This window comes from Verticillium alfalfae, genomic scaffold (assembly GCF_000150825.1).
Source record: "Verticillium alfalfae VaMs.102 supercont1.6 genomic scaffold, whole genome shotgun sequence".
Taxonomy (NCBI): domain Eukaryota; kingdom Fungi; phylum Ascomycota; class Sordariomycetes; order Glomerellales; family Plectosphaerellaceae; genus Verticillium; species Verticillium alfalfae.
Genome location: NW_003315033.1, coordinates 2176294 through 2203760, shown reverse-complemented (window position 1 = coordinate 2203760; position 27467 = coordinate 2176294). Strand labels below are relative to the sequence as shown.

At 57.6% G+C, this 27467-nt stretch overlaps 8 protein-coding genes across 8 annotated transcripts; 3 read left to right on the top strand and 5 right to left on the bottom strand.

Moving 5' to 3' along the window:
• Positions 1 to 2192: 2192 nt before the first annotated feature.
• VDBG_05794 (adenosine deaminase) lies at positions 2193 to 3124 on the top strand (the record flags this gene model as incomplete). Its single annotated transcript, XM_003004635.1, has 2 exons — positions 2193 to 2616; positions 2700 to 3124. The coding sequence occupies 2 exons, from the start codon at positions 2193 to 2195 to the stop codon at positions 3122 to 3124; spliced, it is 849 nt and encodes a 282-aa protein (XP_003004681.1).
• A 676-nt stretch (positions 3125 to 3800) lies between these two features.
• Positions 3801 to 5083, bottom strand: VDBG_05793 (polysaccharide deacetylase family protein; the record flags this gene model as incomplete). Its single annotated transcript, XM_003004634.1, has 3 exons — positions 3801 to 4142; positions 4240 to 4632; positions 4697 to 5083. The coding sequence occupies 3 exons, from the start codon at positions 5081 to 5083 to the stop codon at positions 3801 to 3803; spliced, it is 1122 nt and encodes a 373-aa protein (XP_003004680.1).
• A 1368-nt stretch (positions 5084 to 6451) lies between these two features.
• Positions 6452 to 8796, bottom strand: VDBG_05792 (hormone-sensitive lipase; the record flags this gene model as incomplete). Its single annotated transcript, XM_003004633.1, has 2 exons — positions 6452 to 8603; positions 8705 to 8796. The coding sequence occupies 2 exons, from the start codon at positions 8794 to 8796 to the stop codon at positions 6452 to 6454; spliced, it is 2244 nt and encodes a 747-aa protein (XP_003004679.1).
• A 1228-nt stretch (positions 8797 to 10024) lies between these two features.
• Positions 10025 to 11475, top strand: VDBG_05791 (acetylornithine aminotransferase; the record flags this gene model as incomplete). The annotated part of the gene is made up of 3 exons (XM_003004632.1): positions 10025 to 10120; positions 10202 to 11142; positions 11244 to 11475. The coding sequence occupies 3 exons, from the start codon at positions 10025 to 10027 to the stop codon at positions 11473 to 11475; spliced, it is 1269 nt and encodes a 422-aa protein (XP_003004678.1).
• Positions 11476 to 11988: 513 nt separating this feature from the next.
• VDBG_05790 (conserved hypothetical protein) lies at positions 11989 to 13223 on the bottom strand (the record flags this gene model as incomplete). The annotated part of the gene is made up of 3 exons (XM_003004631.1): positions 11989 to 12184; positions 12277 to 12931; positions 13028 to 13223. The coding sequence occupies 3 exons, from the start codon at positions 13221 to 13223 to the stop codon at positions 11989 to 11991; spliced, it is 1047 nt and encodes a 348-aa protein (XP_003004677.1).
• A 497-nt stretch (positions 13224 to 13720) lies between these two features.
• VDBG_05789 (conserved hypothetical protein) lies at positions 13721 to 16984 on the bottom strand (the record flags this gene model as incomplete). The annotated part of the gene is made up of 2 exons (XM_003004630.1): positions 13721 to 16691; positions 16768 to 16984. The coding sequence occupies 2 exons, from the start codon at positions 16982 to 16984 to the stop codon at positions 14029 to 14031; spliced, it is 2880 nt and encodes a 959-aa protein (XP_003004676.1).
• Positions 16985 to 17871: 887 nt separating this feature from the next.
• Positions 17872 to 19437, bottom strand: VDBG_05788 (conserved hypothetical protein; the record flags this gene model as incomplete). Its single annotated transcript, XM_003004629.1, has 3 exons — positions 17872 to 18468; positions 18527 to 19111; positions 19351 to 19437. The coding sequence occupies 3 exons, from the start codon at positions 19435 to 19437 to the stop codon at positions 17872 to 17874; spliced, it is 1269 nt and encodes a 422-aa protein (XP_003004675.1).
• Positions 19438 to 19782: 345 nt separating this feature from the next.
• VDBG_05787 (conserved hypothetical protein) lies at positions 19783 to 21594 on the top strand (the record flags this gene model as incomplete). Its single annotated transcript, XM_003004628.1, has 3 exons — positions 19783 to 19963; positions 20013 to 21371; positions 21436 to 21594. 3 exons carry the CDS (start codon positions 19783 to 19785, stop codon positions 21558 to 21560), a joined length of 1665 nt encoding a protein of 554 aa, XP_003004674.1.
• Positions 21595 to 27467: the final 5873 nt, after the last annotated feature.

Below are 27467 nucleotides of genomic sequence, written 5' to 3'. Positions count from 1 at the left end.
CGGCCAGTATAGCGGACGGGTACGTGCCTGTCCTAGGCCAGGCCCGGGGTCACTGTCGGCCAGGCGAGAAACGACGGCATGTGTTATACCACTCTAGTCATAAGAGGTGATGGCAAAGGATGGGGTTTCCCGGACCGGTGCCGCTGGCGTCCACTATCTTCACTGCCCTCAGCCAGTTGTGCACAGGTACACGTCTTGCGTGCCTGTGAGCTCCACTCCGTGATCTTCTCTTTCTTCCCCCCGTTTGCTCTGCCTCATACCATGTCACTTTTCTTCTCTTTGGTCTAAGGAAAAGCGGGAATGCACCATGCTGTACACCTTCGAACGTACTCCGACCCTCGACCGAGTCTACGGACGCAGACACGAGCGGGCAAAGGCGCTGCACAACAAGGCAACGGGGCACAGGCATAGGCACTGGCACCAGCCCCGGCCGGCCAGATTGACGCGGGCGGCTGTCACCAAGGTTAAGTGGACAGCGGCATGAGGGCCGCACGCACGAACGCACACCATGCATACCAGGCATTAAATCCCCTTCCGGTTCCCGCCCGGCCGTCGAGGATACTGGGGGTGGGAAGCGTCGACAGCCAATCCCATCGTCAAGCTTTTGGCATTGCTCGCCGGCATGTTCAACTGCCTGACGAGGGAGGGAGGGCTGCTGGACTGTGACCGACAGGCGGTCAAGGCGAAAGAAGCTCGATCGGTGGTTGCGACGGATCGTGTTACAATAACACGACCGGCAAGCAGGCCTCGGACCTCCACGATCCATCAACCCGTCTCGGGACATGCCCCGACGCTCATCTGCCAGCTTGTCTCGCGCATCCTGTCTTGTCTGCCTGGCTCGCCGACCCGTCCCCACAAGGATTTGGGGGCGGGTCCTACACATTGGGATTCCTGGCCCTGATCGCTGATCAACCCTTCTTAGCATGGTTGACGTTTTGTAGACCCATGGCCTCTGACAGGGGGGATCCTTACAACGTCGTGAAAGTCCAGCCATCTGGGGGCTTGTCTCCTGTGTACTTCCAGTCTTTTGCACAGAGCCTGCGCAGGGCTCACTTTTCGGTCATGGCACGTGAGTAGCGGACGAACATGTGCGATACGCGACGGGGTATTCCGAAAGGTAATTCCACGGTGATTCAAGCCTGCAACGCTGGCTGTAAGCAGTCGGAATCCCCATTTCGGTGCTCAGGTTGTAGTGCTCTCATAGTCGCTCCTCTCCGTCATCCCTGGCTCTGCGTCGAAGAATCGCCAGGCAGATCGCCAGTCTGTGGATCAACTAGACGAGCGAGCCAAGCGTACGACCAAGCCTCGCTGCGACCGTCTCCCCGATGAACTCCGACGTTTGACACCCCAGACTCGAACCGTCCCAAGATCTGGGACCATCTCCTGGTCAAATCGCCATCTGTCGAGCGACGGGCGGGACAGTCATTCGTTCCTGACGCTCTCTCCTTTCTCCTATATCTCGCCCTGTTTTGCTCTATTCGGCCTTTCTCCGACCGCATCGTCAGCCCGCCGCCCGTCCGCGTGGCTCCCCTTCCCCCTTCCCTTACAAGCTTTGTCAGGTGCCCCCGTTCCCTGTCGGCCTTCTTGCTTATGGTGTCCTTGTCAGTGGACATTAATGCCGCAAGCGCAGCTGGTCTCTCCACTGACAATGGGGTATTGAGGAGGGGCCATGAGCAAGGCTGGAGCTCTCGAATGATGTGCCAGTCTAGGCCAGTTCACAGGTAGAGCTGGTCAATACCAACGTTCAATGAGGAACATCTCGCAAGCGCTCCACTTCCAGGGTCTGTACTCTCCAGTGACATTCTGGGAATATTACTTCGTCTACCACGGTTGGCGTATCGTGCCGCATGGACGAGGGTTCTGTGCATAATTAGGAGCTTCGCTATGGATCAGTTGAGTCTTCACTGATCAGAGATTCTCACTGAAATCCTGAGGGCGATGGCGGTGCTCCACCATACATAGACGCCTCGTGGTCGTTGAGAATGATGCACCCAAAATTCTTATCGTAGTGTTGACAAAAGGCTGCACGATACGGATCCGAGTCACTCACTGGTCCTGCAACCCGATTGAAATAGCTGCTCAGCGACAAGGAGTTACTTGCTTCGCCTGTGCATCACAGATCATCCATATTCAGAGCCAAGTGAATACATCGACGTACGCCTCTTCCTCCCTCCGGCCGGAAAAGTGTCATCATGTGTACAGACCAATTTCACGGCTTTCTCCAAGCTCTACCGAAATGTGAACATCACGTCCACATCGAGGGTACACTCTCGCCCGAGCTTCTCTTTCAACTGGCTCAGAAGAACGGCGTCACCCTGCCTTCGGACACTGATGCCGCCTTTGCAAGTCCGTCGGCACTCCGCGCTCGCTACCGTGAATTCGAGTCACTCGACGACTTTCTACAGTACTACTACACTGGTTTCTCCGTCTTGCTGACAGCCGACGACTTTGCCGACCTGGCTTACGCCTACCTCGCCATCGCCCACGCCCAATCGGTCCGGCATGCCGAGGTCTTCTTCGATCCCCAGGCGCACACGTCGCGAGGTGTCTCGTACGCGACGGTCATCGAGGGACTGTCGACGGCTCGCCGCCGCGCCGCGTGGACTTCCCCCAGCTGTCCGTGGCCTTTGTTCCCTGTCTCCTCCGCCACCTGCCGGTCCTGTCTGCTCACAGCATGCTCGACGAAATCGTCACCGCAGGCCACTTTGACGACGGCACCCTGATCGGCTTCGGCATGTCGAGCTCAGAGGCGCCGTACCCGCCCGCCCTCTTCAGCTCTGTCTACGACGCGGCCAAGGCAGCGGGCATCCAGAACCTCACGGCCCACGCCGGCGAGGAAGGGCCCCCCTCCTTTGTGTCGTCGGCCCTCGCCGACCTCGGCGTGCTTCGTATCGACCACGGCCGCCGCGCCGCCGAGGACGACACGCTGCTCGCGCAGCTCGCCCGCGACAAGACGATGCTGACGCTGTGTCCCGTGTCCAACGTGGTGCTGCGCGGGCGCGGCGCGGCTCGCCGACCTGCCCATCCGCAAGTTCCTCGACGCCGGCGTCAGGTTCAGCATCAACAGCGACGATCCGGCCTACTTTGGAGGGTACATTTTGGAGAACTACTGCGCCGTGCATGACGCGTTCGATCTGAGCGTCGATGAGTGGGCCGGCGTCGCCATGGGTGCGGTTGAGGGGAGCTGGTGCGACGAGGCGAGAAAGGCTGTGCTCCGGGCCGAGGTGGAACAAGTAGTCGGCGAGTGGCGGGGGAGGCTGACTGTGGTTTGAGCGAGTGAGTACACCAAAGGCAGTGTGACGTGGTGAGCAGCAGCACGAGGCCCTTGTTCTGTGTAACTACGGAGGCCGGGAAGACCACAGAGTCTGCATTTCGTGGGTGCGCTGCCGCCGTCACCTTGTCGTGTTCATGGAAAGATATTCTCAAAACTCGCGGCATCGTTTGCCTACGTGCGACGTCGTCTGCAACCGGTTGCCTGGTTCATATACTGATGTATATTTGCTGGGTTCTCCAGTGAATCACTTTTTGATAGGCTTATGATATCACGTTCCACACTGGCGATCTACGGAGATCACTTACAATGTATTGCCACAGTGAACCAGGCAGTGTGCCCTTGAAGTCTAGTCTTAGAATACTTAAGTATATCGGTCTACAAGGAACAACAGGTCTAGCCACGTGTCCAGGATGGTAATACAGGAGGAAACTTTACAAGTCTATAAGAGTGATATTAACAAGCTTCGCAACACGCATCCCCCTTGACGAAAAAAGACGCCAGGGGCGCACAAGAACTACAGGCCCGCCTAAGCGCAGACGCCAAAGGCATTCTGGCACCCGGTGCCACAATGGTCTCTGCTCGTGCCGCAGAAGTTGAACTGGCTGCAGCAGGTGCCGGCCAGGCAGACGAATCCCTGATCGCCGCCGCAAGCACCGTCGGGTCCGATGACGCCGGTGGGCGTGACGGTGCTCGTGATGACAACGGGAGTGGGGACGCCGGTGGCGGTCGGGGTTGCCGTGCGCGTGGTGGAGTACCAGTTCTCCTCCGGGTCGCCGAGACACTGGCCGACGGGGACGGCGGTGAGATTCGTCGCGGCGAGGACGCGGAGGAACTCGGGCACGAGCACCTCGGCGGTATTCTGGTGGACCTGGAAATCTGTTAGTTGGGGTTGTTCAGGGTACCTGGGGTTGGCGACGGTCTCGAGGCCAAGGCGCAGGTGTGACGCAGGGAAATGTAGAACGTACATCGTGGGCCAGAGCGATGGTACCGCCGGCAGCAAGCCCCTGCTGGAAGATGCCGACGGCCGTCTCGTTGCCCAGGTTGTTGTAGCGCCAGTCGTTCGTGTCAAGGTCAGCGTCGATGACATGATAGCCCAGGGCACCGAGAATAGACAGCGTATCGTCGTTGTAAGCGAAGAACGGGGGCCGCATGTAAGTCGGGAACCTTCCAACGAGGCTGATCAGGGTGTTTTCCAACGTGGTCATGTCCTCAATGATTTCCGCGTCGGACTGAGTCGTGAGATCAGGGTGCCTGTTGGTGTGGGAGCCGAGCTGGTGACCCTCCGCCAGGATACGCTCGACTGTCGGCTTGTAGTCGTTGATGTCTCCCCAGTTCTGGCCGTTGACGAAGAATGTGGCCTGCCTTTGGTGTTAGCCGTGTTTTTAGGGGCACTCGGCTCGACGGAGCAGGACAGTGACTGACCTTGACACCAGCCGCCTTCAAGAGGTCGAGGACGTGATCCGTAAAGTTGAAAGGGCCATCGTCGAATGTAAGGGCAAAGGTGCCGGGAACGGTACAGCTGCGGATGGCCGAACCGACGGGCACGCTGCTCCCTGGGCCATTGGTCGGGGCAGGGGCAGAACTGATCGCAGAGCTGGCAGGACTGATCACAGAACTGACCGCAGAGCTGGCAGGACTGACCGCAGAGCTGGCAGGACTGACCGCAGAGCTGGCAGGACTGATCACAGAACTGGCGATGCTGTTTATCGGAGCCGTGCCGTTCTTGACTTTGACGGAGCAGGGCACAATCAGCGAGCTGACTGTCACGCCGGACACCAGCATCGTCTTGAGAGAACGTGAGATTTGCATTTTTGAATATGTAGAGAGTGACTAAGGGTCGAAGGAGCGGCTGTGGTTGACAAAGGAGTGTGAGCAGACGAGGGGGACAAGAAGGATGCAGTTCCCTGAACGTATAGATATCTTGACCGGCTTTTAGCAACAGCTCTAACCATGACTCTCTCGCTTGATAAACTCAGCATGTTGATTGATGAGACCCCTGATCACAACACTTTGTGAGAGTTTGCTACATCCATGCACTGGTAACGTGGTCGAGTCATGCTCGCAATATATCGCATGAAGCAGTGCCGCGACTTGGCAGTGACCGACTCAACTCAAGCTGTTAGAGTTCAAACCCGATGACAAAGCGGGGGCTCTGCTTCGCCTCAAGTGAACCATATGGCGCGTCTGAGCAAGCTGCGCCGGTCTCCCATTCGGTTCTCTTGTGTTGCGCGTAAGAAGTTGCTGATCACCATCTGCCGGGGTTTCCCATCTGGGTGGCCCGAGCCTACCAGCCGGATGGCAAGCAGGTTGATAGGTTAGAGATCCCTACCGTGGCCCATAATTGTAGCTTCACGACTCAATCTAGCTCGGGGCTGTGAACACCATTAGCCGCTTGACTTTTTACCTAAAACTAAGCTTACTCGCCGTCAAAGCTCGTGTAAGGGGCACCAGCACTTTAATCCAAATACAGGTTCTTCGAGCGTCAGCCTGTTCCATGATAACGGCATCGTCAGTTGTGTCGCGTTCAACCCCTACAGCAAGCATTATGACTCGAAGGACGAGAGAAAATGCTGCCGCTCCGAGGCTCCATCAATGTCGCTCACGTCACAAAAACCTGCTTGTGCATTTTATCAGATCCATTATTTTCTGCAAACCGGGTCATCAGCCCAGTCGGGAGCGTCGCCGTTGATGCTAATCCTGGTTATTCCCACCTGGCGACTGTTCCCCTCATTTCCGGGCCTCCCGTCTTGACAGAAGCTGGGGGTGAACGGTCACCCGGCAGTCGGGCGGCATTTGCGACGGGATAGTCCAAGGGGCCGGGCCCGAGAGATGTGTAGCAATGGAGGTTGGGGGTTGTCCAGTGTCGAGACGACTGGCAATAGCTTAGGCACTGCCCTCGGTGAAAGTCACAGCATTTTTGACGTCTTTGTAGCGCTGCCGCCAACAACCCAACTGCCGAACCAAAATCAGCCCACAGAGCAGTAGAATCGGGATCTACATGAAAGTGAACCATACGTGGGCATGACCACGTGCTGGCGTCCCTGTATTTGTGTCAAGAACCGTGCTGGTGGTGCATTGCTACGTCTATCATGTGTCTAGTCTTCCTCTCCCAAGCCCGTGAGTCCTCCAGCGAGGCCCTGCATCCTACGACCGAGCAGGTCGTCTGAGCTTTTGAGCTTATTCAAGCTCTTTCCCGTCGTCCCGTTTCCGCGGCCTCACGGCCTGTCGTTGCCTCACTCTTCCATTTGTCTCTCCGTCGCGCTCCTCGTCGATGGGCTCTACGCCCGCCTCCGCGTCCCGTGCATCTTCATACGCCACCTCCTTACCCTTGCCCCTTCCCGCGCCCCGGGTCCGCTCCCTGCCACGCCCCGCCCTTGTCATGGCGATCTCCAGCGGCCGGTCTTCGTCTGCGCTCGATTCCGTGAGGGTCCGCGAGTGGTGTTTGCCCGACCCATTGGCCTTGGCCGACAAGTCGTCCACCTGTCGCCTGCCGAGCTTCTGCTCGCGCGTCCTCCTTCGCCGTCCGCCATCTGCTTGAGCAAAAATGTCGCTAATCCACTCGGCGGACCGGTCGATCAGCCCCCATGCCGGAGGATAGACGGTCGGGAACTGCAAGAACCCGTGCGAGACACCCGGCAGAAGAGCCACCTCGGCGACGTCCTTTTCGTTGAAGTTGTCTCTGCGCGTGCCCTTCCTCGACTCGTCCCTGTCTGCCTCGTGTGCCCGCTGCTGCTCCCACATTGCCTCTTTCACCTGTCTCAGGCGCGCTGCAAAGATGACGGTGTCGTCGACGAGCGGGTCGCGTTCGCCGGTGAGGAAGTGAACCTTGGGAAACTTGGCGAGCAGAGCATCGGGCGCGAGAACAGGCGAGAGCAAGTAGTCCTGGCTGAAATCTGGGCGGTTGTGGGGGCCGATGTAAAGGATGATCATGGCACGCATCATCTCAGGCGTGAGAACACGGTCATTGAAGTACGAGATCATAGATGACATGGCGAGGCGGGTACGAAGTGGTTCGGCATGGTGGGACGTGCTCTTCTTTCGGCTGAGTGTTTCGGTTGCGGGAGAAGAAGAGGATGCGGCAGCGGTAGCAGCAGCAGCAGCCGTCGACGAGGCGCCAGGGCTGGTCAGGTTTCGAGGCCCGCTATGTGAGTATTCCGGCTGTGGACTCTGGAGAGGTTGTTTTGCGGTGTCGCCTACCGGGCTCTTGACAGCCCTGAGATTGAGAGACGGATGCTTCGGCGGCGTTGTTTCGTCTTCGTCATCAGACTGATGCGGGGTTCCGACGAGATCATTGTACTGCATGCTCTTGCGGCGAATAATGGACTTATTGGTGCCCCGCATGCGACGATCTTTCATCAGAGACATCTGCTCGTCAGACATCCAATTGCCAATATTCATATCAAGACCTGGATAGAACAGAACCAGGCCGTCAGGCAGAGGCAGGTCACCCTGGTTGAAGTACCGGTTCATCGGTGGCGACGTGCGCTCAATGATCATGAGGGTGGTGGCTGTGGCCAGGTTCCCTCCGGCGCTGTCGCCCGTGAGGACCAACGTGGGTATGTCTTTGCCGGACATGCCAATACAGCGGCCGCGGCTCTTGATGATGGTTGTGTAGACATCAAAGCACTCGTTGAGCGCATATGGGTAGGGAAATTCGGGTGCCTTTTTGTAGTCGAGACTGAGAACCGGAAGACCCGTTTTGACGGCCCAAGCAAAGAGTTTGTCATCGTTGCATCGTGGATCCATGGCGACAAAGCCACCACCAGGGATATCGAGGACGATCTTGTTGTGCCGCTCGAGGTCGGCCAGTGGACCATCATAATACAGCCAAGCAGACACGGGATCGGTATAGTCGCTGCCGGCGGGTCGCGGGATGCGGACGGCGCGCGGCGGCCATCGCGTAAGACGCGGTCGCATGAGGCCTTGGAAGAAGCTGATGTAGGGTGTTGTGCCTTTGTTCCACGAGACACGAAGGTGCTCGACGGTCAACATGCCCCGAACCTTGCGCACCTTCTCGTCGGCTCTCTCGGCGGCGACCATGTAAAAGAGGGAGAAGACAACGCTGGCGATATCGCGAAGCCACTTGGATCGTATCCTCATGGCGGTCCAAAAACCGGCGTCGAGGGCAGTCAGAACCCAGGTGGCGCGGAAGTAGGCCTTCTCGTACATGTTCGACATTGGCTCGGGGCTGGCCAGGCCAAAAAGAGTGCTAAAGTTGCGGGCGGCGTAGAGGTAAATCATGGTCAGGACGACCGTCTGCCATGCCGTGAGGCGTTTGCTCCAAAACCTGGAGAGAAAACGAACAAAGGCCGGGCCATGTTTGTGGCCTCTGGGCAGATGGTCAGCATGTGTGTCGGCGCGCGTGAGGTGACCGACCCGACCCTCAAGGGCGTCAGAGTAGCGAGTCAAGAACGGAAGGCCAGGTCTCACCGATACATGTAAGCCGACCAGAATGCTAGGACAGTCAGGACCTGGAGGCGCCGTGACTTGACGGATGGCCTGCCGAGGACGTGGTCCAGCATGATGGAAGCTCGAAGGTGCAAATTTGATGCAGAGGAAGACGCTGATGCTGATGCGGAATGTGGAATGGCGTCAAGGGAAGATGATCATCAACAGAAGAAAACAAAGAAATGGTGTCGTGTTGGAGCACGTCGCACAGAAGCCTGCTTTGCGTCACGTTCACATGACAGCGTGGTGGCCAGCGTGCGAAACGTTCCCAAGCTGTAGGCCCTGACTCGTTCTCTATGGTAGCATGTGGTGGTGTATTTGCGTCCTGGGGGGATTGGACGAGGGGCAGACTGGCATTTGCTGATGCGGGTTTGAATGAAGAAGAGGCAGTTGAATTGCCGTGGGGGCAGTCAAAGAAATCGGAGTCCGAAGGAGGAAGGTGAAGAGAAGAGACACATGTGTCAGTAGCCCGGAAACATGCTAATGAGCGAACAATAGACGAGACACCAGGCGACGGAGGGTCTGAGGTCGTCGTCGTCGTTGTCATCATGGACCACTGGCATGTGAAAGTGCGGAGGAGAGGAGCGACATCTCCCAGGCCCCAGCCACTTTCTCATGTCCGGATGCCGAATCCCAGGGTATCGTAGCCTATCAGGTATTCTGGATTTGTGGCTGGAGAAGCTGGTCCACGTGAGCCGGCTCGAATTGGCATTCTAGTGGCCGCTTGCTTTCGTCTCTTGACCTCAGGTGACAAGGGGGCCAGGGGGGGCCAGGGGGGGCCAGAGGACCTCATGTCTCTCAGGTGATGTATGATCGAGACCATGATGCGTTGGCATATGTTTTGCCGTGATGGTGCCTCATCTTGCAGTGCGACAGCTGATGATGCTGATGATGCTGCAGAGCATTGCATGGAGAGTGTCTGAGAAGGTGAAGTGAAGGAGGAGAATGCTGAGTCTCGCAGATGGCTCCTACCTAGGTAGGTACCTAGGTACCACCTTAGTTACCTGGGGTACCTAAGGACCCGACGGTAAGTACCTTCCTTCGCGCACCCTCCTTAGCTAAGCGGGGCGAGGCTCCAGCCGAAGCTCGGAGTGCGAATGTCTGTTATCGCCTATCAATTGCGGGATGCTATCGATAACGCCCAACGTTCGAGTCATCCAGCGATATCGCCCAGATTTTGAAGTCGGTGGTTGTCGAGCTTCATCGAGTCTGACGAGTGACTGACCCTCCATAACTCCCTCAACCTCGTTCTCCCGTTTTCCAGGGCTACTTTGTTTTCTCTTCGAACCTCTACACGTCACAATGGCTCTCCGAATACCCTTCCGAGTTCAATTGACCAAGGCACAGCCCTGTGTGGCTGTTGGCGCCCGTTTCGCTCGCCGTGGTCTCTCCACCACTGTCCGTACAGAGACCCCTCCAAGCACCAAGCACCACCCCTTCTGATGTTTGACTGACCACTTTTGCCCCCCTTCACTACAGTCACACAAAGCTGCCGTCACGAACCCTGACCCGACCGATGATTCTCCCAGCGCCGCCCTCGTGGCCGAGCATGCCCCCTACATGGTTGCCACCTACGCTCGTCCGCCTCCTGTCTTTGTCAAGGGCGAGGGGTCCTGGATCTGGGACATCGAGAACCGAAAATACCTCGACTTCACCGCTGGTATTGCCGTCAATGCCCTAGGCCACTGTGATCCCGAGATCACCAAGCTCGCCGCCGACCAGGCCGCCACCCTCGTTCATGCTTCCAACCTCTACTACAACCCTTGGACCGGTGCCCTGTCCAAGCTCCTCGTGGAGAAGACGCGCGCTGCCGGGGCCATGCACGATGCGAATGCCGTCTTCATCTGCAACTCGGGCTCCGAGGCGAACGAAGCGGCCATCAAGTTTGCGCGCAAGACCGGCAAGCAGATCGACCCCTCCGGCAACAAGACCGACATCGTCTCCTTCCACAACGCCTTCCACGGCCGCACCATGGGCAGCTTGTCCGCCACACACAACCCCAAGTACCAGCAGCCTTTTGCGCCGATGCTGCCGGGGTTCCGTGTCGGCACCCTCAACGACATTGATGCCATTGATGCTCTCGTCACTGACAAGACATGCGGCGTCATTGTCGAGCCCATCCAGGGCGAAGGCGGTGTCACCGTCGCCACCGATGCCTTCCTGACGGCTCTCGCCAAGCGCTGCCGCGCCGTCGGTGCCGTCCTCATCTACGACGAGATCCAGTGCGGCCTCGGACGCACCGGCACCTTCTGGGCCCACGCGCACCTCCCAAAGGAGGCCCACCCGGACATCCTCACGACGGCCAAGGCCCTCGGCAACGGCTTCCCCATCGGTGCCACCCTCGTCAACGCCCACGTCGCGGACAAAGATCAAGGTCGGCGATCACGGCACCACCTTTGGCGGCAACCCCCTGGCGTCGCGTCTCTCCCACCACATCGTGTCGCGCCTCGCCGACCCGACCCTGCAAACGAGCGTCGTCGCCAAGGGCGACATTTTCCGCAAGCGCTTCGACGCCTGGCAGGCCCGCTGGCCGGCCCTCATCACCGAGGTCCGCGGCAAGGGCCTCATCCTCGGCCTCCCAGCTGTCGCAGGACCCCACGCCCATCGTCAAGGCGGCCCGCGAGCGCGGCCTCCTCGTCATCACGGCCGGCACCAACACCCTTCGCTTCGTGCCGCCCCTGACCATCACCGACTCGGAGATCCAGCAGGGCCTGGACGTGCTCGAGGAGGCCATCGTCGCGACCGTGGCATGAGAGGACGGTGAGAGGCCAGAGTCGGGAGAATAGACCTCCTGCTTACGCGAATTGATGTTATATAGATGGTGATGCAGGTAGAGGCAGAGCGCTGTTTGATGATTCCCCTTCGTTGGTATTCGGCGCTACAAAATAATAGACGTTGATGTATCTATGTGTATTTCCGCTGCTTCAGAACAGATGAAAACTTGCATCGTATACTTTAAACACGCGGTCAAATTTCCGAGAGGCAGTTCGTCCAACCTTCGACAGGGCAATCGATGCCAAGGGAGAAAAGAAAACCAATGCTTACTTGTATAGAGCGCCGGACGTCCTACAAATACATACAAAGCAAGTCTTGCTCAACGAGCGGCTCGTCGCTGCACATGCTGCTGTTCAACGACGGAATCCGCACCAAAAGTGTATGCGCTCCCATATGTCCCCCTCCGCCCCCCTCAAACGCAGCTGCCAAGCCTCGACTCAACCACACAATATCCGGCGTGCTCTTCCTCGTGCACCGCTTTCTTATGGCGCTTACAGCGCACTGTAGCCGCCACGCGTGCCGCTGCCCTGCACTGTGTTGAGCACGCTGCGCGCCCAATCCTTCAGCAGATAGGGCACGTCGCGGATCGTGTCGCCGTGGGGGAGCAAATCCCACCCCCTAGCGCCATAGCGGTTGTAGTTGAGCCATGAGCCAAAGATGAGGTATGCCGCGATGCCGAGGAACAGGCTGTTCGCCGCTTGTCAGCACATTCGTCTGTCTTCAGAAGAATGAATGCTTGAGGAGAGGGGGAGGGGGGGGGGGCGTACATTAAGACAAACCAGGTGAAGAACCCCCAGCCAGCGCCAGGAGTCTCGCCGCCGTCCTCGTTCCCGTTGCCGCCCTTGGGAGGGTTCTTGAACGCATCCTCGCACGCCCACTGAGTCCTCCAGGTCAAGCGCAGCACATCGACATCTCCCTTGTCAGACGGACCATAGCTTTCCCAGATCAGGGCCGCATCAGGCTTCAGAATCTGCTTCTCGCTGCCGTCTTGGTCGTTGCCTTCACCCTCCTTCTTGTCGTCGCCTTTCTTGTCATCGCCGTCCTTCTTGTCATCGCCGTCCTTCTTGCCATCGCCATCCTTCTTGTCATCTCCGCTCTTCTCCTCCCGCGCCCTCATCTTCGCCGTCGTGTCGTAAAGGTCCTCCGGCGTCGTCTCTCCCTCCAGACCCGTCTTCTCGCGGTCGCAGATGAACTCGATAATGGCCTCCTGCGCGCGCGCCTTCTTGTCGTGCAAAGGATAGCGCCCGCCCTGCAGAATCAGACGGAGGCCCTCCTTGTCGGCGTCGGCGTGCGAATCGGACCCCTTGAGCCTCTCCGTCTTGGCGTCCAGGTTTCCGCCGCCCCAGTCCTTGAGCTCGCCGGCGATCGGTATGACGCGCTCGATATCGTCGTGCTTCGCGTCCTCGTCCCGGATGTAGCGCTCGATGGCGCAGACTGCAAGAAAGGAGACCACCCCGTCAGTAAACGTGTAAGACGGCAAGGCCATGCCAGAATAACGATGGTGCAGAGGGCAAGAGCTGGGTCACGCACCTCTGGTCCCGTTGGGACACTCGTCGCCCTTTTTCACGTCACCTTTCCTCTTCAACGGCGCGCAAATGTCCAGCGTGTACGACGTGTTGGCGTGCGAAGGGGGGTGCCAGGTGGACGTGACGACTGAGTGCGGGCCCCTGAGCTTTGACAGATTAAAGTCTGCATCGCCTACGCGGATGTGATCGCACCGCAGCATGGCTGACACGGAAAGAGGCGCGAGCAACAGCGACAGCAGCAGGGCAGTGTCTGTCCGCGGTGGAAGTGAGAAATGCATCGTGTCGACTGGTCGAGGGCGCGTGTCGCGTGAGGCCTAAAAGAAAAAGAGATCTGGGATCGGGAAGCGTGGGAAATCGACTGGGCAGGCGACAAAGAGTAGCGATGTATGAAGCTTGCGCCAGACGTAGAAACACAGCGTTGAAGGGTCGTGTGAGTCGTTCTCTAGGCCGAGGGAGCAGGCCAGGTCACTTGCAGGTCGTTATAGCGCCCAGATAGCTATTTGATCATCCAGGCAGCTAGGACAGAGATGATCAGCGCCTGGGCCACCGCAGATTACATCATTGGGCACCTCGCAACATCTCCCGAGCGCACGTGATGGGTGCTACCGGGATGACTAACCCACAAATCCAACGAAGAAATCACCACTTTCGACTGTACTAGCACAACTCGCAGCGCCATCAGGATAAAGACTTGAGGTAATTGAAAGCTTGTAGTAAATGGCCCGAATGGCCTGCCCAGTTATGATACAAACCCCGAAATCACTTTCGCTCGCTCAAAAAAAGGCGCGAGTGCGTCAACTGAGTACAACCAACCGAAATCCCTTCCCGATCCGCAAAACGCCTAACCATACAAGCCTTGCGAGGGGTATATAAGTGATGCAATACCGCGTGAGCCTGTTCATCCGCCGCCGCCATTACCTCAATCCCATGAACTCCTCTCACCCTTGAGAATATCGGCTCGTATCCATCGTCACACCCCTCGTCGCCAACGCCACTGCACAAGTCCTACATGTGGTGGCCTTGACCCATCATGCCACCCATTCCTTGCATCTGCTGCTGCTGCTGCTGCTGCTGCATCATAGCTGCCTGTTGCTGCTGCTGCTGATGTTGCTGTAGCGCTCTCCGTTGATGAAGCATGCCTTGAACGTTATTCTTAGCTTGCATGAGGCAGTGCTTCTTGAACTGTTCCAGTTGCTCGGCCGGGATGTTTTCTGCGATGCCGCCCCACTTGTTCGCCAGGTCCTGAATCCCCTTGTTGTATAGCATTTGACTTTGCATCCGAATCTGCGATGTAAAGTGGTTGAGGTTGTTTTGCTGCTGCTGCTGCTGCTGGGCTTGCTGCTGCTGTGCCTGCTGCTGCTGCTGCTGTTGCTGCTGCATCATGATGGCTTGCATATTCATTCCCTGTCCATTCATGGCATTTTGGGCGTTCATCATGGGTCGCTGCATGTGATTGCCGGCCATCTGCTGCTGCTGCTGCTGCTGAGCCTGAATCTGTGCCTGCATCTGGGCCTGGAGCTGTGGTGACATTTGCGCGCCTGCCATGTGATTACCTTGCTGCATATTGCTCAGCTGCTGCGCATAACGCTGCGCCATCTGCTGGTTGAGCATGTTGCCGCGCTGGTGTTGTGGCAATTGCTGCTGCTGTTGGGCCAGTATCGCTCGCCGTTGCATTTCCATTTGCATTTGCTGCTGCGTCATCTGCTGGCCATTGTTGAAGTTCCCATTCATCATGCCGTTTGGCATTCCGTTTTGCATGCCGTGAGGGATGGATTGAGCCTGCTGCAGGGCCCGTTGGCGTTGCGCGATCTGAGCGGCAGCCATGCTAGGGTCCTGGTGCATCTGTTGCATATTGGGCGTTCCCATCATCATACCCATCTGCGAATTGGAGGCCATCATGTTTGGCGGCGGGCTCGCCTGGGTCATGCGTGGGGTCGCAGCCATGGCGCGCTGAGGCACTGGCGTGCCCTGCATGTTGGGCGTGCCATGAGGCATTCGAGGTGTTCCGTTCGGATGGCTCTGTTGGCTCGCTCGAGACATGCTGTTCGTCATTGGCACTCCACCCATGTTTCCAGGGTGGCCCTGAGCCACAGATGGAGGGCGCGGCGGGCTTGCCGCCATACTCGAGTTGGTCTGCTGCATAGACACTGCGCCTGGCATAGGCGAAGACATGCTGTGAGGGGTACCTTGGCGAACCACCGGCGAGGATACTTGCGGTTGGCCGACTTGAGCGAATCTAGCCTGGGCCTGCGTAGGTATGCCGTTGGGGACTCCCCCGTTTTGCACAGCAACACTGTTTGGCATTCCTCCATTCGCCAGCTGTGCATGTTGTTGGCTCGCGCTGGCTGCGGTCTGGCTGCGTTGCGCGAGAGCTGCTTGTCTCTGAGCCTCCTGCTGGCGAGCACGCTTCTCTGCGGCTGCCTGCTCGCGCCGAGCCTTTTCTTCCTCGGCCTGTTGACGTTGTGCAGCTAGGAGGGCAGCCTGCTGCTCCTGCTGTGCCTGTTGCTGCTGCTGCTGCCTTTGCAGCGCAAGCTTCTTCTCGTTCTCCGCAGCCTTGATCTTCTCCTGCTCTTTCTTCTCGGCGTGCTCGCGCTTGATGTCTGCGATAACTTTGAACCGTGCGAAGTTAGGCTCAAAAGCAGATGTCACGGCCTCGTTCTCGCCGTCAGCTCCAGTCCCACCCGATTGCACGCCTCCGCTATCTGCGGAAAGCCTGTCGTCAAGCGTCAGCATGAAACGTTCCTTATCGGCCGCGAAAGCGACGTCTGCGGCCATCTCTGCAACGGTCCTCTTTCGCGTTTTGGGCTCTGGTGGTGGGTTGCTGTGTTTGGGGTGGGCCAGGCTCTCCAGCAGGCGAATGGTTCCTCTGGCGTCCTTGGTCGGTTCAAGGTTGAGTACAGGATTCGTCGCGAGAAGAATCTGCGCTTCCGCGTCAAGAATGTTGCTGGCATCCAGTTCCATGCGCTCTTTCTTTAGCTTCTTGGCAGGTGGCGGCATACTCGAACCAGTAGGAGTAGGTGGTACAAGCGACATCGGCGTTGGTGGAACACCATCTATGCTGCCGCGAATATCAGTCGCCATCTGTGGGGTGGTGGTTTTGATCATCAGATCCGCCTGAAGACTCTGCGGCGTCGGATGTAGAACAACTGTAAATATCCTAGGTTGCGCCGGCAACTTGCTCTTGTGACCCTCACCGGGTAGGCTTGGGGCAGGCATGCTCTCTTTGTCCCGATCTTCTGTCGTCTTCTCCTTCGAGTCATGCTCTCGCTCCGCAGCCCGGTCGGATGCTGTGCCCAGGTCATCTTTGGGATAGGGCGCATACGGCGAGGGCGTGATATAAGGATTGTGATTATGTATTGAGTGAGGAACAATAGCATTGGCTTTTGACGCTGGGCGCTGAACATCCCTTGTCTGCGCTGCAGTCTTGTGGTCGTGGACTTGTACAATCAGACGACCTTCATAGAACGCAACTCCTTCTTGAGTAAGATCTTGAAGCAGATCATGTGGGATAGTTCTCGTCCGAAGGTGCTCGAGGAAGATCCGCATTGGCGACTTGTAAGAGAATGTGCCGTCTTGCTGGTCGAAGCGGAAGTGCATAGGATGAAGGTGGAGGATTAAAGACGGCGGGTTCCCGGCATATTTGCTGAGAATATACTTGTCGGTAACGACTGCAAGTTGGACGCGTTAACATACGACTGGTCTGGGCGCGATCGGGGGGGATGGGCAGAATGCTTCACAACGTACTATATGGAGGCGGCTGGACAGATCGAAGCGAGGCCATTTCAATGGCCATGGAAGCTGAGCGCACTCCGGCACTGTTTCTCGAGACACGGCCAGTGAGCTGTGCAGATGGCTCTCGTCGCGTTCTGTTCGTAGGGCGCGCCGCCGCGGCATTAGCGCCAGTGGAGTTGGGCGGTTTCTTTGTAGATATAGATGGTGATGGTGAGGATTTCGGCGCCATGTTGATTCCGTTCGTCTGGATTCCGGGAGGTACTGGCCTCTTGACTTTGGCTGTGACAGGCAACGTTGGCGGGTGGATCGCCGTCACGACAGGCGCCATACTGCCTGATCACGAGGCAAGGCCTCAAGTTGCAACCTTTGAGACTTTTCCAGAAAACTGAAGCTTCCCTCTTGTATGGCGCCGATATCGATCACTACCTCAACATTTGCAGGTGTGCGTCGTCGTACCTCGGTTGATGATGGACGACTGATATAGGGCTGGGGATGTCAAGCGCTGTGGCCTATTGGTTATGACGTCGCGAGGCGACAGGGACAATCGGGTCGCAACTTGGACGTGAGGCGGGCCGGTAAGAATAAGCAGTTAATCGAGTCGTGCGATCAATGCGAAATTGATCGTCGGGATGATGGAACTGCGACGCGATCGATGGATGTTGATGAGGGTGGGGGTAGTGGTCGGGTATTTGGCGATACCGTGAGGGATGGTTGTAGTCAGACGTGCCTATGGGGAAATCTGCGCGCCATGAGCCGCAGACAGAAGCGGTTAGAGCGTAGCGTCGCGGCTTATGTCATCGTGAGAAGCAAGCCCACGGGAGCCCGCAGGTGAGGATCGTCGGGTCATCACGTGATAAGCTTGAGTCGTTTCAACGGGTCCAGGTGTCGTCAGGCGGTCTCAAGATTGAATGACCATCATGTCGTATACATATTGTCCATTCAGCATTGTTGGTGCCGTCAGCCCGATCGATCATTTGGGGGGCATTATCGAGCGAGTATTTGACGTCTCCATACCCTCTACAGTCCCACCTCAGCCACGAACATGATTGTAACAATCGTTTCCCATTAATGACGTAAATAAACTCCAATCCAGCTTGCCAAGGCTCCAGCGGCAACCTATTCCTTGCCTTGTACGCGGCGGGCCCAGTCATCTCCAACGCGCATGCCGTCCACGACAACTACTCCTCTGCCACGACCGGCCCTCTCGGGCCGCTGCCACCACTTCTCGTCTGCCTTCTCTGCCTCCGACTCACTGTCAGCGAGTCCACCGTCGCCACTTTCGGCGCCCACGACGAGCACAATCTCATGACGGAGCCACGCCTGCATGTTTGTGACGATGCTGCCGTTGTCGCCCGCCAGTGACTCTTGGAGGTACACAACTTCGGGTTGCAGATGACGCAGAATGTGGGCATAGCCGTTCGGCGAACTGAAAGGTAGAACCATAGAATCTTTCTCGACAAGACTAAGCGCCTGGGAATGAATGGCACCAAACGCCGGACTGGCGGATGCATCAAGGACCGGACTCTTTGAAGACTCGCCGACCGGCGTCTGAGCTTGCTGGTGCTCAATATTGGAGAATGAAGAGCTCAGTGATGGCGGCGGAAGGTTGCTCGTTGACTCCGCTGGTGTATCCTTAAGGCCAGGAGCGTAAATTAACACAAACACCTTGAACTTGGAGAAGTCCGTGTAACGTGGAATATGTGACAAGATCGACTACAAGAGTGTTAGTCGACGAGACAGTTCGTTACCCTTGCTGTGAGTTTGAACCTACTGCGTGCTCCAGGAATCCGTCTTCGTCCATGTCGTTCAGGCTCGTGTCCGCGGATACAACAATGACGACAGTCTTGCGCCGCTTTGCCGGCGCCCGAGGCTGGGAGTCGGATGGGCGGTCCTTCCGGGCATTGGCTTCCTCAGACCATGTCTCATGGTCAGCATAGGCGCCCTTATCTTCCTCGCGTATAGCAGCAAGAGCACGTCCGGCAGCAGCGCCGGCGGCTGCAACGCCCGCTGTTACTGTCTTGCCAGCATGCTCAAAGAACTGTTGAGGGCTCGGCGTACGGCGCAAGGCACCGGACATGCGCGCTCCCCACGTCTCGTCGGTGGCATCCGGGTGAGGATGGGTGGTGCCTTGGGTCTGGCCCCTCAAATCTCCAGTCGAGGGTTTGGATCCTCTCGTCGAGGAGCCGTACGCCGGGTTGTCGCCGTAATCGGCATTATCGTAGTCCAGACCGGCATGATCGTCTTGCTCTGATACCTGATTATCATCTTTTCGCTGGCTCCACACCCAAGTAGCCACCCCGACTGTCGCGACAGTGACCGTAACAGCGAGGGGCACCCAATGACTCCACACGCCCTCCTTCGCGACGAGTTATCGTATGGCGGCGACATTTAGGCCGACGCTGTCATGGCAGGACGGCGCAGGGCCTTCAATTGGAAGAAAGAAGGGTCGATCGTTGGTATATGGATGATCGAGAGGTCAATTCGACAGGCAACGAGGAAGTGTCGAAACGTGGGGGAGCTTGTTTGTGTCGTCGTGAGACAGTGACATAGGTTCCGGTGGGAAGGGGGGTTGCCCGCTTGTTTTCAGTCGCGAACGCGGGTGGCTGATCGCTCCTCATCACAAGCGCGGGCCGACGTGAGCACAGGTGCCCAGGCCAAGATCCCGAGGTCTGTTGTTGCCATTGGTCGGCAACTCGAAACAGTTACATTAGGATGCGCTGACATAACACATCTCATGCACGTGATATGAATTTGGGGCTGCAAGGGCAAGGTTGGGGTGGCAGGGCCCACTTTCTGATGACTCCTTCCAGAATCGTTGCCGCTTCATGGCAATGATCACAGAAAAGCTTCAGACCAGGCAGAGCGCTTCCCAAATCCCAGGTCACCCCAAACTAAGTTCTTTCTCTTTTTCGAATAAAGTCCAAGAAATCAGTCTATGCGCAGGTGACGACATCATCGTTTAGATCATCAACCTTGCGACTGTCGAACAATCCTCTCATATCAAACTGTCATCGTTCAACGTTCACGATGCCCCATGCAGTCTCGGTACCCTCACCAGGGCTGCAAGCTCTGATCCTCTGCGGTCCTGGCTCGTCTTTCCCGACTTTTACTTCTAACCCTGATGAAAGCCCCAAGGCCCTCCTCCCTATTGCAAACCGACCCATGGTCTGGTATGCTCTCGACTTCTGCTATCGAACAGGCATCACGGGTATTGGCCACTGCTGGATGAATCCAATCTCACGCTGACAATACCACAGATATCACGCTTGTCTGCCCAGCTTCTGCCAAGGGGCCAATCGAGCAGGCCTTGAATACGAACCCCCACCTGACGGCTCTGCCTCTCCCCAGGCCAGATATTCTGGCGCCGGGCGATCTTGAACAGACGACTGGCACAGCGGAAATTTTGCGCCTTGCTTCTGTTCGGGAGATCGTTAAGTCCGACTTTGTAGTTCTGCCATGTGATCTCGTTTGCGAGCTTGCTGGTGAGAAACTTGTGCAGGCTTGGATGGTCAAAGCAGCCAGCCTTGCAGAGGTGCTGGGTTCTCCAAGCCTAGCAGGAAGCAGCCGCTTCAGTGGTGGCCTGGGCGTGTGGTATGAAACCAAAACGGCTCTCGCGGTGAAGAAGGAGGAGACGGACTTCATCGCTTCCACCCCTCTGCCCTTCCCCGCAACCTGTCAACAAAAAGGCTCGCTCTTGCCACACTTATCCAACCTTGTGTACTCGATGCCGAAGGACTCTCTGAAGGATCTCACGGAAGAGAAAAGCGGCCTGCCGATTCGGCACGGACTGCTTCGTCGGCATCCTCGGATCCGCATGCTAACAACTCACCGCGATGCTCATCTCTATATATTTCCGAAATGGATACTCGACTTTATCAAAGAGAACGAGCGCTTTGAAAATATCAGCGAGGACGTCATCGGCTGGTGGGCCAAGGCTGGTTGGCAGGCGGGCCTTGGAGAAAAACTTGGCCTGGAGGAGATATTGAGAGAGGAGGACACAAAGGATGCTGCTGATTCGGTGGAAGAACGGACGCCATCACCAGATCACCAGGAAACAGACGAGCCTACGCCTGCTATGTCTTCGAGGACCAGAAGAGCCTCGAACGCAGGAAGTATCAAGTCTGGAGAGACTGCGGCTGATGAGAAGAGCCTTATTGTGCCTCCCGTTCTTGCTTACATTCATCCTTCAACAGAAGCCGCGCCACTCGTGCGCCGGGTCGACACAGCACAATTGCTTCTCAACGTGTCACTGCAGCTTGCAAAGATCCCTTCTCTAGAGGAGACGCTTGGGCAAGAGGTATCGCCCTTTGCACACGCCAAAAAGGTTGCCTATCCCGAAGGCGTCAAGTCGAGAACCACCATTACTCGCCAGGATAGTCTTGTTGGCGACAACGTTACGGTCGAGGAAAAAGTCTCCATCAAAGAGTCGGTCGTGGGCGCCGGCTGTCAAATCAGCGAAGGCGCAAAGCTCTCACAATGTCTGCTTATGGATGGCGTCGTGGTTGGCAAGAATTGCAAGCTCACCAAGTGCATTCTCGGCAAGAGATGTGTGATCGGCGATGGCTCAGTTTTGACCAACTGTGAAGTCCAGGAGAACCTGCTAGTCGAAGCGAGGAGTGAGTTCATGACCTCCCTTTCCTGCCGGCAGGCAAGCCGGAGATGTACTGACGAGACTACTAGCCGAGGACAAGGATAACAAACTCATGAGCTCCGAGGGGCTGGAGGCGACAGAGGAGGAGATGCACGAGGTACTCCAGGATATGGACGACGAAGTCATGGCCGTCAACGAGGTAGCCGTCGAGTAGGCAGTGAAATCAAGCGCGACTTCGAAACACACTCACTATTCACACACCTTCGGTCCCGAAGGTCCCTGACTCCTAGCAGGGGAAAAAAAATCTCCCGCCATCTGCAAACCACGTTGTCGGCTTGTCCCGGGCTGACCAACCTGAGATTCAGATCCTCTAGGCGAGGTTGACAGCTGCAAGACACCACGCACAACTTACTCGATCTGGTCCGATCATGGGTATTGTGAAGTTATCGGTGTCTCGCAAATCCATGGCTAAGCGTAGCCTCGCAGCCTCCATGTGGAAGAAAAGGGGAGGCATGCAGCTAAAAAAAGGCGTGGGCATGTTTAGCTTATAAACCGAAGGCTGCACCGAAGCACCGGGAACCCGATCTCTTAGGGTTTTCACGATGATGAGGTTCGCGCGATGGCGCAGTATTGGCTTTGTGACACGGCCTAGGCTTCGCGCACTCCACTGATGTGCACTGGCGTACGCGGGGACGATGCGGACGATGTGCCGGGCCCGAACCATCGTCGTCGGCCGGAATGGAAGAGAGCACGCGTGGAGAATGATTGAGGGTGCACAATCTCCGTCCCACACGCGTTTAGCATCTCCGCCGCAACTGCGGCTGAGGCAGAGACATTCTTCGACTTCGCCTCAGGGCCGAGAGTCTGGGCCCTCTCGGAACCCGAGTTGCTACCCATCGCTCCAGACCCTACCGGCGCCGAACGATTTCCACTTTAATCCTCAGCCGTTGCTGACTTAGTCACCTCAACTAGCACGCTTCGAGGCGAGGGCCGGCCGCTGGACTGTTGGCCCGCATACTGTGTTGTGCTGTATGCTGTGCTTCCCGTTGCTGCACCGAGCAACTGAGCACTGGGCACTGGGCACTGGGCACTGAGCTAGGGGCAGAGAGGGGTTTCTGGTACCGCTGTCGGCAATTGTCCCATTTTGTCAGGGCAATCCGACTTGGCTTTCCTGGCGCCGTCAACCGCAAATTTTCGGATTACCCGCATCCACCTGCCACGAGGCACGGGAGGAGCTTTGGCTCCCGCGCTTGTGGAATCATTCGGGACGCCCCGGTGACGCTACCGATGCAACGACGTCCAAAGGGGAATTGACAGAGGCGGGGAGAGGGGACACGAGGACCTTGCAAATGGCCAGTCAGACGCACCAGTACCGAGGGCTTGTCAATGGCTCGGCACCAAGCAACCACTACGCAGGCTGTAAGGGTCGGGAATTTTTCCACTGCGCGATGCAACGCTTACGGAGCCCACGGGACTTTCTCATCCCTTTTTCCCACGCGAGCCGACCCCATCACAATACCACCCACCACCGCCCGGCGAACGTTCCGGTCCGGGGCCTGTAGCCACGAGAGAGGCACGGCTGGCCCCCTTGCGCTGTAGGGACCCTCATGAGACGATTTGAGTGCGCTATCTCGACTGCGCATACGAAGCGAAGCCATACTGGGCAGGCGCAAGGGGGGTCAATGAATCGTACAGTCTTCTTTGGGACGATCGAAGTGCAATAGTAATATCTCCGGCGGAAGTTTAACAGCACACCCAAGAACCCAAGAGGGGCTTGCACTGGTCGAACAGGCGACGACGAATGCCAGCGACCACAATAGTCAGCGACCTGTCACATTTTTTGCGAAATTTTCCGACATGGCCTGCTGGATCTGACCAGCCATGGACGGTGGAGAGGGGCGGTTGGCTTCCCATCACCGTCGTACTCAACATGTAGGTACCCGATATATTTTTTTTTTGGTCGGGGGACGGACGAGGGGCTGCATTCTCTGTCTCTGTTGCCAATATGGGATTTAACTCGGGCCATTGCCGCACGATCCCTTGATGACCAACATCACAGTCAGCGTCAACCGACTCGAAACAAGCGAGGCAAGCCGTGATGACGCGCTTGCTGCCCTGTCTCGTAGTCTTGCGACAGTGCCTGTTCTGCAGATCAAACCAGCTCTGCGTAGTGACGGCGATCACCCGCAAGCCAAATCAGCTGATGGCTTCGATGCTCCTATTAGCTCATCCGCCGCCTCCAAGGCTATCCGCTCTGGATAATATCCATAACGCTCACAGCCGGTGGCTTAGCATTGATCAGCGGACGGATGGGGTTTACCGGAGCGCCGGCGGATCGTGCGAGCTGGAGATCGACGCCTTCCCAACGCCCTCGACGTCAAGGAATAGACCGAGGACAGCGAGGCGCTGCCACAGCGAAACATGCCCGCGACAGGCGCGCGAAACAATGCGAGCAGGCGGCTGAACTCCTAAACAGACGCACAGTCCGGACCGATGCCAAACATGCCTGCCCGAGAGGGTCGCCCAAGTCATTCACTTCGCAATCCTTGCTCGCCCTCTCACTCACTCCTACTCTGTGTACGTTTCCTGCGGTTGCCGGGGCTCTACCAATATGGCCTAGGGGGCCGATCAATGGTGGCCACGCCAGGCACCAGGGGGAAGGGGGGGGGACTCTCCAGGAGGAAGGAGGGTCGTCTCCTCTCTTCTGACCCTGGCCATGGACCAGCAACCCTGCCAACTGCCCTGCCTCACTAGGCTTTGGTGCATTGACTGCTTGTTGGTCTATCGTCTTGCCAGCTTGCCCTACACCTGCATGTCTGAAGACCTCTGCCGTCAGAGAAGGTGGCTCAGCATGCCTGGCGAGAAATTTGTCACACAGCCCAGTCGGAATCATTCACAGCCTTTATTGACGTTTCGGAACTGCACCCCTGTGTCCGGAGCAGACAAACATCAGGGACGCCACGGAACCCCAAAGCTGTTCTGACTGCATTTATTGCAGGCACTATCCGAGCATCAAGGCAAGACAGGCGAGGCCTGGCCCGTTGCGGCAAATTTGGTCATCCCCCTCTTTGCCGGCAGATCGATCGGGGGGCGAAGAGGGGCGGCGGCGGCGTCGATGGCTGCGAGGGGATACGAAGGGATGTGAGTAGGGGCCGCTCTGCGAGATAGTATTCAACATAGGAAAGGGATTGCGAGGTATGGGATTTCCCTTCTGTATCGGCTGTTGCCCCCTCTCTCGCTCTCTCTCTCGCGTCGCAGGTGGCGCCTTCGTAGCGGCGGGCACCTAGTTCTAGGGGCCGCCACGCCTGCTTGGTCGTTCAGGGAGGATGAGGGGCTCGGCGGGTGGCAGGACGATGTCTACGAGTGGTGTGGTGTCTGCGGTAGTGTCGTGGTAGTCAGAGCAAGGGCATGCAAATGGTATTGGCAAGACGAGCTGAGCAACTTGGGGCGCCAGATGGATGAGCCGGACAGGCACTGCGTGGTGGGGCAGCGGATCCTCGCCAGGATGTGAAAGTGACAGAAGTGACTGATCAGAAAAAAGGAGGACCGCTTTTTCTTGGAGATACGCATGTTGAGCGGGAAAAGGTTCAACAGAAACATGAGGTATTAGGTATGACCACAGAACCCAATCCCACAGCCTCGCTCTTCCGCACACACACACACACACGCACACACAGATCGTTGAGGAAGAAGCAGGAGGCTGGTACATGGGTCTGGACTAGGCCGGACCTCGACTAAGGTAGCTAGGTAGGTAGTCAGGGAATCGACGGACTCGCCGAACCATGGGGCGGGGGGGACCAACGCTCAGATGTCAGTATATGCAGGCAGAACATGGCAGGTAGATCAGAATGCGGCCAGGGCATGTTGCATTATGGCCATGGTACGCGGCACGTTGTTGAGGAGTGGCAGGGAACGAGCCAACAGCCGCGCGAGGAGGGCGGGCGACAAGTTTTCATTGTGAGTTCGTGACAAGTCCCATCAGCGTCGCAATGGAACTGGCATCTGCATCTGCAGGTGCGTCTGATCGCAAAATCAATGACAGCCCCGCTGGGGTAGGCCACCCCGGGTAAAATACCACATTACAAAGAAGGGGGGGGGGGGATGCATAGGGGACCTGCATGAGCTCGAACTAGTAGCTGGCCACCAGGGAGCAGGGAGCAGGGAGCAACACCAGGGCAGCGCCAGGTCACCAGGACGAGCAGGGCAATGGAGTGACAGACACGAGGTGAGCATGGTGGGAAAGGACGAAAAAGGTGCATCGAACCTATAAGACGTCAGTATAGGTTCTATTGGTGGATGTAGGTGACGGTGCATGTGGGTGTGGGCATGACGACTGGTATGGATGGAGGTTTGCCGATGCATGAAGTTCGGTTCGTAAAGTTAGACTAGCATCGAGTACCATTGATTGCTGAGTCGAGGCGGCGCAGGTAAGGTGAATACCGGACAAGAGAGGTGGACAGAGAGCGACAAGAAGAAAGAAAAAAAAAGGCGCCTTCGATGCAGCCATGGATGTTGACAGACCAGGCCCAAATGGCAAGCTACCGTACTCACCTAACCTTCACCATGCTTGACATTGCCTTGGAAGTATCCTTCCACCTACCATGTAGGTACCTACCTACCTACCTTAGGTCGGTAAGGGTACCTTAGCTGCCTAACTTCAGATCAGCCCCAGGGACGGACCCGACGGCGGCAACCAACATTCACATCATCAGATCACCAGCAGGGAGTAGGGGGCGAGCGAGCTTCCCCCCCCCCCACATTCTCCCAAGCCAAGGTATGTCCATCTGTGGTAGGCGTTTGGCTTTGCTGAGGTGGGTTTAGTCGCGGCAGCCTTCCCAACTTGACAGCGCGCCCAGGCCAGCCCGCCATGGCCAAGGTCGGCAGGGATTTTCTTTCCCTTCCTCGTTAGGCTGGGTTTGCCGAACAGGGCGAACGCGGTGCGGTCGTTCGGAGGTGGGAGAGGTCGTTGGTCTGGGCAGGGCAGAACAGGGCAAGATGGAGCAGAGCACACCTGCGGCAGACCCAGGACACAGCGCGCCTACCCGCCAACCCTGGTGTGGGTAGGGCCCCAGGTAGGCAGATTGTGCAGCGCAGTGCCCAGCCTTTGGCCAGGATGCTGCTGTCCTTTTTCTCGGGGAGTTCCGAGCCTGATGCGTGGCTATTGGTAAGGTATCTCATGCGGAGCGGGGTGATGGGTGAGTGACTGGGCTAGTCCTCAAGTAGCGATGAATGGGATGGGGGGCTTGCTGGGATTCCCATTGTCGCCCGCTGTGTTTCCCGTCCTTCCAACCTTCCAGCCCGCCAACTGCCTGCCTGTTGGTGCTTCTGTGCAGCAGGTGTGTGTGTGTGTGTGTGGCCTGCCTGCCTGCCTGCCTGCCTACCCTGCCGACCGTGCCTGCCTTTGCCTGCCTTTGCCGCGTGCCACAGGAGTACCCGCGGACCCGGACGTCTCCTCCGTAGGGGGGAAGCCCGCCTCTCGAGGAGGAAGCCGTCGGCTCGCTTGACGGGGTTGCGTGCCTGCCCGCCTTTTGCACTATGATGGCAGAGACCTGACCGCGACTACCTGCTGCTAGGGGAACACCAGCATCCGTCCCTGGTTGCCGTGCTTGGCAAGTGCCCGGCGCTACCTTCCAACGCGCGCCATCGTCGTCTCTTCGTGGCGAATGGTCGAGGGAACGACAGGTATCGGAAGGTGCTGTTACGGTATGGTACGGCAGTACTAACAACCTGCGATGCGGCAGGTACGGCAACGGCCCCCTCGAGACTAGGGTCGTCGGAGGCAGGATGACCTAAGGTCGCCCCGCAATTCAGCGACGAATTGAACGATTCGGCCGCCCCACGGAGCACACTCCGGCGGTGGCAATCAAGAATGCTTATGCGTTGCTCCTTCGTCATATGGTCACACTATGCTCTGACACTTACCACCAGAGCCAGTGACCATCCAGGCCCTCCAAGACCTCCGTCTCGCCTTGGCGGCCGACGGCGGCTGCGGCTGCCACTGCTACTGCCACCGCTGCACTTGCTACTGCTGCACCTGCTCCCGCTACGGTTGACTACCTAGGTCAGGTAGGAAAGCACTACTCCGCGCGCTGCTGTTGGCGCCCGGCACTACCGCGACTTC